Source organism: Hibiscus syriacus, unplaced genomic scaffold (genome assembly GCF_006381635.1).
Source record: "Hibiscus syriacus cultivar Baekdansim isolate YM2019G1 unplaced genomic scaffold, ASM638163v2 tig00010888_pilon, whole genome shotgun sequence".
Taxonomy (NCBI): Eukaryota; Viridiplantae; Streptophyta; class Magnoliopsida; order Malvales; family Malvaceae; genus Hibiscus; species Hibiscus syriacus.
This window is the reverse complement of record NW_024062236.1, coordinates 107,731-119,347: the sequence shown is the minus strand read 5'-3', so window position 1 is coordinate 119,347 and position 11,617 is coordinate 107,731. Positions and strand designations below refer to the sequence as shown.

General features: G+C 32.6%; 1 protein-coding gene across 3 annotated transcripts; it reads left to right on the top strand.

Annotated features, from left to right (window-relative positions):
* The first annotated feature begins 3,456 nt into the window (after positions 1-3,456).
* LOC120204419 (two-component response regulator ARR2-like) lies at positions 3,457-7,293 on the top strand. Of its 3 annotated transcripts, XM_039204512.1 has the most exons (7): positions 3,457-3,874; positions 4,209-4,361; positions 4,463-4,843; positions 5,286-5,362; positions 5,484-6,674; positions 6,772-6,815; positions 6,906-7,293. In XM_039204512.1, exons 1-7 carry the CDS (start codon positions 3,700-3,702, stop codon positions 6,907-6,909), a joined length of 2,025 nt encoding a protein of 674 aa, XP_039060443.1. In that variant the 5' UTR covers positions 3,457-3,699; the 3' UTR covers positions 6,910-7,293. The 3 variants fall into 3 exon arrangements, with proteins under 3 accessions (XP_039060443.1, XP_039060442.1, XP_039060444.1); XM_039204511.1 differs by lacking the exon at positions 6,906-7,293 and having other exon boundaries at positions 6,772-6,897; XM_039204513.1 differs by lacking the exon at positions 6,772-6,815 and having other exon boundaries at positions 3,458-3,874.
* The last annotated feature ends 4,324 nt before the right edge of the window (positions 7,294-11,617 follow it).

The following is an 11,617-nucleotide window of genomic DNA, read 5'->3' as shown; positions in this document are numbered from 1 at the left end:
ACAACCTCAAAGAACAAAATCAAATTCAGTACATCTTCAAGCTTCACCCCAAAGGGGTATTTACAAACTAAAGAATACAAGAGATAAACTCCCTAAAAATAAAATAAAATATTTAAAATAAAATAGAATATCCTAATAACAAATTAAAATATTTTTCCAAAGTATTTATCTTGAAAATTCAATCTTAAAATCCAAAAGTAATTTCGCCCATCCTCTTTCCAAAAAAACGCTGATTGGACCTTTTAGAAACTGTTGCTACTGATTCGATCATCAGATTCTGCCATGTTGGATTGCATCGCGTCCATGTCGTGCCCATATCTCCAGCCACGATTCCAGAAATAAAAAAATACAGAATTCACCATCTTTACTACTGATTCTGGAAAATAAGTTACTGCACGAAAATAAGCAAAATAGAACCAAATTAGTAACATCAAATAAACAGAGAGGACTAATTGTTAACAAAATAAATACAAATTTGATCACTTATCAAGGAGGGATGTACTGGACTAGGATCAGGAGATTTCTTGGGCTGTCTCTCGGTTGGAGGGGAAATCTTTGTTGGATTTTATTTTGAAGCTAGATTGGTGTGCTCATATTTACTGTTTTTGGGAAGAAAGAAATTTTCGTTAATGGGGGTAAAACTCAGGCTGAGAGTGAGGTTGTGGATGATTTTAAACAGATTGTAGTGTGAATATTGGGGGTAGACAATATAATAGTTTGGATAGCATTAATGTTCGACTTTGTACAACTTGAGGTATCTCCTGATTTTTTTATTAGTGACCCCATTTTACTTTTTATACTTGTAGTAAGTTTTCTGCTTCTTAGATGAATATAATTGAAACTTATCCAAAATAAAATCAATATCTTAAACCCATGATAATACTTTATCATTAATTAATCATATACAGACTTTAATGTATTATTTTGGTCCTAACCTACATTAATACTCGATATTGACATTATCTACAGGTCGTCCAGACTGCATAAAGGGAGAAGTTGTTGCTAAATGTGTATGACTTTCATTCACTTATTTTGGATAAGTTATTAAATATAGTTCAATATATTAAGGGAAGGAGAAGAAAATAAGAAATTTTGCATATCCATTTTGTTGGAAAAAAGAGTATTAAAATTTTTAAATTTTTAGATCTGTCACGCCTACAAATCGACTTTGCTTTTAAAAAAGTATAGCGAAGGAGGTCGCCTACATTAGAGGACAACTTTCTCAAAGACGCATGCATTAATTGACGACTTTCACTAATTCGACAACATTAGCTAATAACTGCATCATGCGTTGTAGAAACAACGTTAATTCCCTAAATAATATAAGGCCATCTCCAGCCCTCATCTCTACTCTAGCGCATCTCTATCTCTACTCTAGAGATGAAACAGTAATTCATCTCTAGCGTTATCTCTACATTACCACTAATTTTACTTTATTCACAATATTTAACTATTATAATATTAATTTTACAAATATAAAAAAATCAGAAAATACAAAAAAAATACAAAAAAAATTAGTATGATTATTTATCTAATTTCAATATATTTTTATCTATCTTGTAATTTAATATAATCTAATTAAAAAAAACCTAAATCTAGCGCGAGCTACAGTACCACGCTAGATGTGGCGCGACACTGTAGCAATACTCTACACTAGAGATGGATGTGGTGCAGGGCTGGAGCGCGCTACAGTGGAAATATATCCACTGTAGTGCAACATTGGAGTTGCCCTAAGCCAACATCCCCATTCCCACCCCACCCAAAAAAAAAGTTAACCTTGACATTTGTTACTTTTGCCTTCTAAAAATTAATATAGTTTTAGATCAATTTGACTTTATTGTTTAAAAATATTAAAAAAATATCATAATAAACTTTGGTACTAATTAAATGATCAAATAAGATATTATCTATTTAATTAATATGTTATGTCATCACCTTAATGGTAGATAATAAAAGGTTTATGATCGTTTTATAATATTTGAAAGTTCACTTGTTAAAATGACAAATATTCATAATTTAGGGGTTATTTGTATACTCTACCCAAATTGAGAAGGGTTTGGGGGCATGGAATCAAGTGAAGTTATACAACTTACAAGAAAAATATTCCATAGTATTTTCAGTATCTCTTTCTTAAAAGAATCTCTTCCCCATAAAAAGTCCTAAAAAGCAATGAACAAAATTATTATTAAAATCATTGAATCATAACATGAAAGGAGAGAAGATATCTTAAACCCCATTTGTTGTTGGAAAGATGAAAAGGTAAAAAAAGTAAAGTGGAGAGTTTGGAGTTTAGCCGAGGTTATTTTCTTGGGGTAAGAAAACCAAACCAAATGGGGGATGAAACCAAAGTTACTTTTTGACTGTGAAAGACTTGAAAACATTCAGAGTAAAAAAAAGTAAAAAATAATGATAACAAATTCATTAAAATAAAGGTTGAAAACAGGGAATGTACGCTTTGCAGTAGCAGCAGCATGCTATGCCTACGCTACTTTACCATATTTTGTTTCACAGCTTTTCTTGCACTATAAAGCAATAAAGCAAACTACCTCTCATGCATGACTATATTATGCATTATATTTAATAATTAATTTGTTGATTAATTTTGATTTTAATGTGGATCATTATATATTCAGTATTTGTCGGTGTGAGAAATAGGATAGTTATGGTATTTGACCATTTGTCTATTTTTTTATTTAAGCAAAAAATTGTAGATAATAATTTTATGAAAGATGTAAAGAATAGATGATCTAAAAAATATGATAAATAGTGAGATAGAGTTCTCTTGATCAATTTTGCATAGTGATTTATACACGAACATTTGGTGTTAATTTCATACGTAAGGTAATGGTGGTTATTTATAAATTAATAGATTGAGTAGACTGACTGTCATTTTACATGGTGATTTGTACACATGTCTTTAGTATTAGTGTCAGACTTAGAGTGATGATAATTATTTGTAGATTGGTAGGGTGTGTAGACCTAATTGATATATAATATATTTAACATGTGATGAGATTGGCAACAATTAGATCAAGAAAATATAATGGTTCAAAATATATAAAACTTCAAAAAGTTTAATAGATATAGAAGTAACAACGAAAATACAATTTGCGGTAGAAATATAATAATATCAAATTGATTATATATATATATATATCATGCTTGTAGAAATGATAAATTAAGGTATTGGATGTGCAAGATCAACAAATATAGGTACCAATAAAAAAAAGGAAAATATAACATTTGTAAGAAAATAGCTAAAAGAAGAGGTGTGAAGTGTGAAAAAGCTACATATGTATTCTACTTCGTGTGGAAGTAGATTTGGATGTGTGGAATTAGTTAATTTCATGTGTGAGCTGGATCCATGAATATATCACTAACCCACTTTAAAACAGATAATAAAAAAATAATTCATAAAACACAGAAATTGAGCTTCAAGGCAAGACAACTTCAATCTTACAAAAACTTTATATAAATTCTCTTCTAATAAAGCCAAAATCACCCTCCTCTCCTCAAATTCTTTAGCTTTAAACTTTGGGTTCTTTCAGATTCCATCTGGGTATCAATCAAAGTATCAATCTATATTCCCTTTTATTGCTTAGTTCAAGTCTAAGGATGTGAAAGGCAGCATCTTTATGCCAAAAAAAGGTTGTCTGTTTTATCTTTGTTTTCTTGGTTTTGGGTCAATTTTTTTAATAGATGAATTTCAGTTGTGGGAGAGGAGCCATGTCAATTACTAGCTCAAGTGCTGCTTGGAAACCAGCAGATGCTGTTGCTGATCAGTTCCCTGCTGGTTTGCGTGTTCTTGTGGTTGATGATGATCCAACTTGTCTAATGATACTGGAAAAGATGCTAAGAACATGCCTTTATGAAGGTACTTTTACACGAAATTTTTATATTTCTTTCTTGGGTTTTCTTAGTTTTAGTTTTAGTTTTTTATAGGGTTTTCTTTTTCTTGTTTATGTTGATTTTGTTTGTGGGTCATAGTGGAAAAAATGGGAAAACAATGATCTTTCCTTTGTTAGATTTGGGAGCAGTTAGGGTTTATAACTTTGATCTTAGATTTAACTTTGAAGGCCTGATTTGTTTTGTGTTTGTGCATATGTAGTTTGGGGATTTGTTTTCCCCCTTCCTTGTGGATACTTCAGAGGTTGATGTTCATTGTTATTTTGATGGATGATTGGTTGATTTGTGATTTGTTTTCTCAGTTACCAAATGCAATCGAGCGGAGACTGCGTTGTCGATACTCCGAGAGAACAAAAATGGGTTTGATGTCGTCATCAGTGATGTTCACATGCCGGACATGGATGGATTCAAGCTTCTTGAGCATATTGGTTTGGAGATGGACCTCCCTGTAATCAGTAAGCATTATATTTTCATAAATGCTTAATTACCATGAGTTTGACAATTTATGTGGTTCTGTGGGTACTTTTATGGCCTAATTTGACTTTTACTTCTGCAGTGATGTCGGCAGACGACGGGAAACATGTTGTTATGAAGGGTGTTACGCATGGTGCTTGTGATTACCTAATCAAGCCGGTTCGTATCGAGGCTCTGAAGAACATATGGCAGCACGTCGTTAGGAAGAGGAAGAATGAATGGAAGGAGTTTGAGCAATCAGGAAGTGTAGAAGAAGGGGATAGGCAGCTGAAACAATCTGAAGATGCAGATTACTCATCTTCGGCTAATGAAGGGAACTGGAGAGGCTCGAAAAAGAGAAAAGATGATGAAGAGGAAACCGACGAGAGGGATGATACTTCCACCCTGAAAAAACCAAGGGTTGTGTGGTCTGTTGAGCTCCATCAGCAATTTGTAGCAGCAGTTAATCAACTAGGCATTGACAGTATGAGTCTTTTGCTCATTTCTTCCGATTTGCTGATGTTCTCTCGCTTAAAAATATATTTAATCATAATAGCGTATGAATTTTAGAAATAGTCCGTTTTTTTCTGAAACCACGGGCAAAGTGTTGTTAGCTGTTGGTTGTTACTTTACTTTCCTTCTTTGACGTTTCTAGCAAATGAATTGTATCACACACTTGCTAGCAAATAGTCCGTTAGTTGTATTCAGCAATTATTTGTTCCTTTTTGTTGTTATCTGTTTCGTTGTTCGTATAAGTTCATGCTTTTGGATCGAATTTTATCACACACTTACTATCGCCAAATGAATTAAATATTTATCATTTAGATATTCTTCCTTTCATAATCATTTCATTTACCATTGAAAGGTGTTCATCTTCTTGTACTGTTTCTCTCATATTAAAGTGCTTGTTTGAATTTCTTATACAGAGGCTGTCCCAAAGAAAATTTTGGAGATGATGAATGTTCCAGGCCTTACCAGAGAAAATGTCGCCAGTCACCTTCAGGTTTGTATGCGGTCTCTAAATACACAATCTTTTCACTATCCTGCATTTGCTTCTAATAAATTGTTCTCTGAATATCTTTGATCCTTGGATGAATAATATCCATGTTATCATGCATGATCAGAAATATCGCTTGTATCTAAGACGACTGAGTGGAGTATCGCAGCACCAGAGTAATTTGAATCCTCCTTTTATCAGCCCCCAAGGTGCAACATTTGGGCCGCTCTCTTCACTCAATGGACTTGACCTTCAAGCTCTTGCTGCCACCGGTCAACTTCCTACGCAAAGTCTTGCCAGACTCCAAGCAGCGGGGCTTGGTCGTCCGACTGCTAAATCCAGCATACCTATGACCCTTGTTGATCAAAGAAACACCTTTAGCTTTGAAAACCCAAAGTTAAGATTCGGAGGACAACAACAACAACATATGAATAATAAGCAGCAAATAAATTTACTTCATGGAATTCCTACAAATATGGAGCCGAAGCAGCTTGACAACTTGCAGCACAGTGGACAATCAATCGGAAACATGAATATGCAAGTTGCTTCCCATGGGGCGCAAAATAACCAAAATAATTCTTTATTGATGCAGATGGGGCAGCCGCAGTCAAGAGGGCAGGTACTCGGTGATACGACCGTTAGTCAGTCTCCCGGGCATCCGTCATCCATGGGACAGCCTATATTGTCTAATGGAATGGCTGCTAATTTTGCTTCAAGAAATGGAATTCCTGAAAATATTGGGGGCCCTAGTTACAATACGGTTTCACAGGCCTCTTCGACGTTGAATTTACCATTGAATTTCCCAATGAATCACGCTTCAGAACTACCTGGTAATAGTTTCCCGCTCGAAAGCACCCCTGGGATTTCTAGTTTTTCATCAAAAGGGGTTTTTCAAGATGTTAGCTCGGAAATTAAAGGATCCGTCGGATTCATGCTCGGTTACGATATATTTAATGATTTGAATCAACATAAAACCCAAAGTTGGGAGCTACAGAATGTTGGCATGACATTCGATGCCCCTCAACATTCAAGCTCTCTTCAAGACGACCTTCACATTATGCAATCTGTTTCAGTTCAACAAGGATCTACCGTCCAAATGAACGGACATAACAGGAGTGCAGCCATTGCAAGCAAGGCAATGTTCTCTGCCGGAGATATTAAGGAGCATGGGAATGCACAAAACGTTAACCAACATCTCAACAACCTTGTTGACAATGCAAGAAGGGTCAAATCCGAGAGAATTTACGATACCAGTCCCGCCAATCTATTCCCTGATCATTTCGGACAGGAAGATCTCATGAGTGCTCTTCTCAAACAGGTTTGGTTTATCACTTTATCTTCATAATATCTGTTTAAGATGGTACTCACTTCCATGAATCAATGAGTATATATATGTTTCACTTATTCTTTGGCAGCAAGACGGCATTGGACCGACTGAAAACGAATTTGATTTCGACGGGTATTCCATTGATAATATTCCGGTGTAGGGGTTCTTCCGTACTACATTTCTCCTAGTGATTGCAGTTTCCAATGTACATATTCGTTGCAGGTGAAAGACCCCTTCAGCAGGAACTCGAGTTAGTTGTTTCTTTCGAAGAAATCAAGGTTTGCTCAGTTTCTGTCGGGTTTGTTTTGAACCTACCAGAATCGGATGATTGGTGAAGTGGGTAAAAATACTGGGTGCATGAAATGCAAAGGTGTTCATGCGAAATTTTGATTGTTTTGGTGTAGCGAAATCTGGGAAGATGGACTAATTTTGTTCAGCAATTGGAGCCACTGTTCCTTCATCAGCAGCGCTGGGGGGACTTTAATAACGGATTAAGTTTGCTCCTTTTTGTTCGTATTATTGTTAACGATATGATCTTTCTGATGTATATTATATACAGATTCAGGATGGATAAATAATTGATTTCAACGACACTACAATTTATTTTCAACCATTGTATACCTCCACTGCAAATCATCCTTTTTTGCATTTAGTATCATGTATGTAAAACCAGTCTGAGTCCCTTCACCAACCGGACCATCACTGTGGGTCATTCTTTGTCGTGGCTGTAATACCACCATGTCTAAATATGAGCTTGTTTAAAGGAATTAAAAAAAAATCTCACAAAACCGTATCCTTTTCTTTGAAAATGATAAAACCCAGATCACATAGCATGCATAGCCGATAGCCTCTCCATGAACATCCATCAATTAAAAGCAACACTAACCGGGGACAGCAAGCTCAGTAGAACTCTTATTTAGCATTGGTGGTATTACGGCCTCTCTTTAGGAATAGTCTCTGATGATGAGTGGGTAGACGTTAGGTGGTGATGGTGGTGGTTGCCCACGATGGGTAAGGAATTACAGATTTTTAGGGTTTTTTATAACAAAAAAATAGTTTTTTATTTTAATTTATGAAATTTATTTTTTAAAGTTTTAAAAAAATTAAAATTAAGTCACGTGTCAAACATTAATTAGTTGACTAGCTTTTATATAACGGACCATACCCTTAAATAGTAACGTTGCTAACCTTACATATCTATATTGACCGAAAATTTTTAAAAATAAAAAGTATATATAATTTAAGCATTTTTTATATTAAGTCTAAACAATGATAGAATCATTTGCTCGACTTATTTTCTAATTTTTTAACCTCTTTAATTTTGTTATTTATTTTTAAACTTAAATGTATCATTGTCTTTAAACTATGCAGTTTGTACTACGTGGCGAAGTATTTTTCAAAACATTTTATCTTTAAAATTTGAGTTATTATTTTGTTTGTTCCAAATTATTAACTTTATTTAAAAAAGAGCAAATTATATATTTAGCCACTCAATAATTTTAGTTTGGTCACTCAACTATTTTTTTAAAAATCATCATTAAACGTAAGTTTTTATTTCGTTTCGGTCACGTAATTTGATCCATTCATTAAAAAGAGTAAAGGTGGAGGTTTGTTAGTGTTTAACTCAAATTTAAAGTGACACAAATTAATTAAATTAATTGGAGAAAGTAAAAAAAAAACCTAATTTGAGTAGAAGTGGAAACTTTATTTTTTTTTCTTTTATATAGAAAATCTACTTTAAGTAGATTTATGCTTTATAAGTTTTCTTTGCAATCAATTATTCATCCCTAGGGTCTATGATACATAAAGATGGGGTGTAGATGATGATGTAACACACCGTATAAAGGCGGGATGGCTAAAGTGGAGGGCTGCTACTGGAGTTTTGTGTGACAAGAAGGTGCCTCTAAAACTTAAGGGGAAATTTTATAGAATGGCAATAAGACCAGCGTTGTTGTATGGATCAGAATATTGGGCAACCAAGAAGGATCATGTAAGGAGGATAGAGGCTGCAGAAATGAGAATGCTTCGATTGACATGCGGTAGGACTCTGTGGGATATGACAACAAACTCTACTATTAGGATGTCCTTGGGGTGGTGCTTATTTCTGAAAAATTGAGGGAGGAAAGACTACGGTGGTTTGGGCATGTCCTTAGACGACTACCGTCGGATGCGGTCAGGAGGGTAGAGTCGATTACAGTCGACGGTGCCAGAAGGAGAGAACGACCAAGGCGGAAGTGGGAAGACTGCTTGAGATCTGATTTGATGTATTTAGCCCTTACCGAGGACATGACCTCTGATAGGAAATATGGAGACTAAAGACTAGGGTAGTCGAGTAGTGTGGGTCACATCTCTAGGGTGTATCATCTCTGTCTTCTTTTAATGCCTTTGTAGTAATTTCCATAAATTCTACTTTTTATACATTTCTGGTACTGGTATTTATGAACGCTTAGAACTGGGCTTGCTATCGTGGACTTCTCTGTAATATTCTCTTCACTTTTAAATTTAGTCGGGTCTTACGTTTCTGTCTATATGCAGAGATTTTTTCGCAAGGATTTATTTGCAGGGATTACTTCCCATTTCAAACGTGCATATAATATTAATGATATTTATGACTGCATATAAATACTGTTCAACTATGTATTTATGTATTTATTTATACATGCTTTGCATTTTATCTATATTTTTAATTTTTGACTGCCGGAGGTCTTCCACGGAAGCTACTCTCAACCTGGCGTTGGGGGCAGCCTACTACCCTACCTCCCCCTTACCCCATTGCATATGGGAATTGGGTTTTGTTGTTGTTGTTGTTGTTGTATAAATAGATATTAAGGAGACGTTTGGTTCACGGAATGTAAGATTACCTTTGGGAATAACATTACTAGAATGTAAGCTTACTATGAGAATGTTGTATTATCTTGTTTGTTTTGTTTAGCAGGAATGTAAAAAATTGTGTTTGGTTAGAGGAATATAAGATTATTTGAATACATATTTTACCAAATTATCCTTGTGATATAATTTTTTAAATATATAAACTTTAATATTAAATTATAAATATTTGAATGAAAATTCATAGAAATATTTTAATCGTTAAATTATCTAACTTTTGAGAAAAAATACATTTAATATATAATTAGTATATTAAACTTCTATTTTTAAATAATTTTCATAAGTATCATATTTATTTATATAAAATTTAATATCACATTAAAAAAATAATATTACGATCTGGAGTGTTCAAAGATATTATTTTTCAATGTATAAGATTTATTTTTAATAACTTAAAGTTAGATACTATTTTAAATAATTACATTTTTACAATCATATTACTTTTCACCTCATAAAATTATAAATAATTAATATATTGAATATTAATAATATAAAATAATTTTAAATATTCAAATTTATTAATATTTTACTAAATTAAACTATTTATATATTATTATTATATTTATAATTTTTAGTAAAGTAAAAAAATAAGAATTGAAAAGGATTATTATAAAAAAGAATTCATTATTTTAGGGTATTTTTGTCCAAAGTGATAAGAATTGTCTAATACCTAAGAATTTGAAGGTAATGACATTCCCTTCATTTTAATAAAAAATGTTGTTATTGGGAAAAGATTATTCCCAGGGAATAATTTGTTTCGTGAACCAAACGTAGGGATACTATTCCGAAAAAAATTATTTCCCTTGATAATATTCTTTTCCGCGAACCAAAAGCCCCCTAAGAGTAAGGGTTAAATATCAAATTTTTCTTTCTCCAAAATCATCTTGTATTTTTTCCATTAATATTAGTAAAATTATTCTCCTCTTCTCGTAATTTTTTCCTTTTAAGTTTTTCGATAATTGTTCCAATATTATAATATTATCCAACCTTGATTCAAATAATAAATAGTTCCGAATAGAATATTAAGCCTTGGGTTAACATAATCTCAGCTTGGATTTTCTCTCTCTATAATCTCAAAGGATTCATCAATGACTATCAAAGGAAAATTGAGGAAGATGAAGGCTCTTCTTTTTTTTTTTTTGGGAAAATAAGACTAAAAAATTCCTTTTATTCCTTTACACCTTCTTTACTAATTATAACATTAGTAATAAAATTCGGCTTAAAAAATTATGACACACTAACACCTCTGGCACCAAATGTCCATAAAAAAAATCCACTAACTTCAAAATAACCATGCATATTTACAACTGTTGCTCCATTTACAAAGTGGTCCTTGAACTACAAATTTCACTATTTTATTTTCAATTTGATTCTAAATCGAATTAACATTCAATCCAATGAATTTAATTGAATTACACACATTTTTAATGATTAGAATAAATGTTTTATTCTTTAAAAAAATGTTTTCCGGTCATCAAATTAAAAAAATATTCAAAAAATAAAGATATTACATGCTTAAATATTTAAAGATTAGTTCAAAATGTGACAAAGATTGTATTTAGTGAATAATTTTGTAGCATTTTATATATTTATCTGAGAACAAATATTTTATAATAAGTATTGATTGTGTAATTTATTATGATTTATAAAACAATATATAACTGATTATATTTTATTAGGAGAGTTCAAGGAAAAACATAAATGCGAAGTGAACTCTGTTAAGGGAGAGTTTGTTACATAAGATGACCAAACAAAATCTAACGTTATAAGGTTTTACTAAGTTTATATAGACATAAAAAATAGTTTTTTCTATAATAATTTTAAATATTAAATCTTTGACCATAGTCCAAATTCGCATAAATATAGGATTTTCAACAACAACAAAATAAAACATGTTAAAAAAACAACAAAACCTAATTTGAGTTGAAACATGTGGCTGAATTAAAAAGGACCCCAGTCCAGTCCATAAATGTCATTCCATCTTAAATACTGTAACAAAGTTGATGTAATTTATGTGGCTGAATTAATTATTATTTTGTAGGCGCGTT

Coding starts and splice junctions, on each gene's coding strand:
- LOC120204419 (XM_039204511.1), top strand. CDS start 3,700: ATGAATTTCAGTTGTGGGAGAGGAGCCATGTCAATTACTAGCTCAAGT. Junction 5,363..5,483: donor ATGTCGCCAGTCACCTTCAG/GTTTGTATGCGG, acceptor ATGCATGATCAG/AAATATCGCTTGTATCTAAG. Junction 6,675..6,771: donor TGAGTGCTCTTCTCAAACAG/GTTTGGTTTATC, acceptor ATTCTTTGGCAG/CAAGACGGCATTGGACCGAC.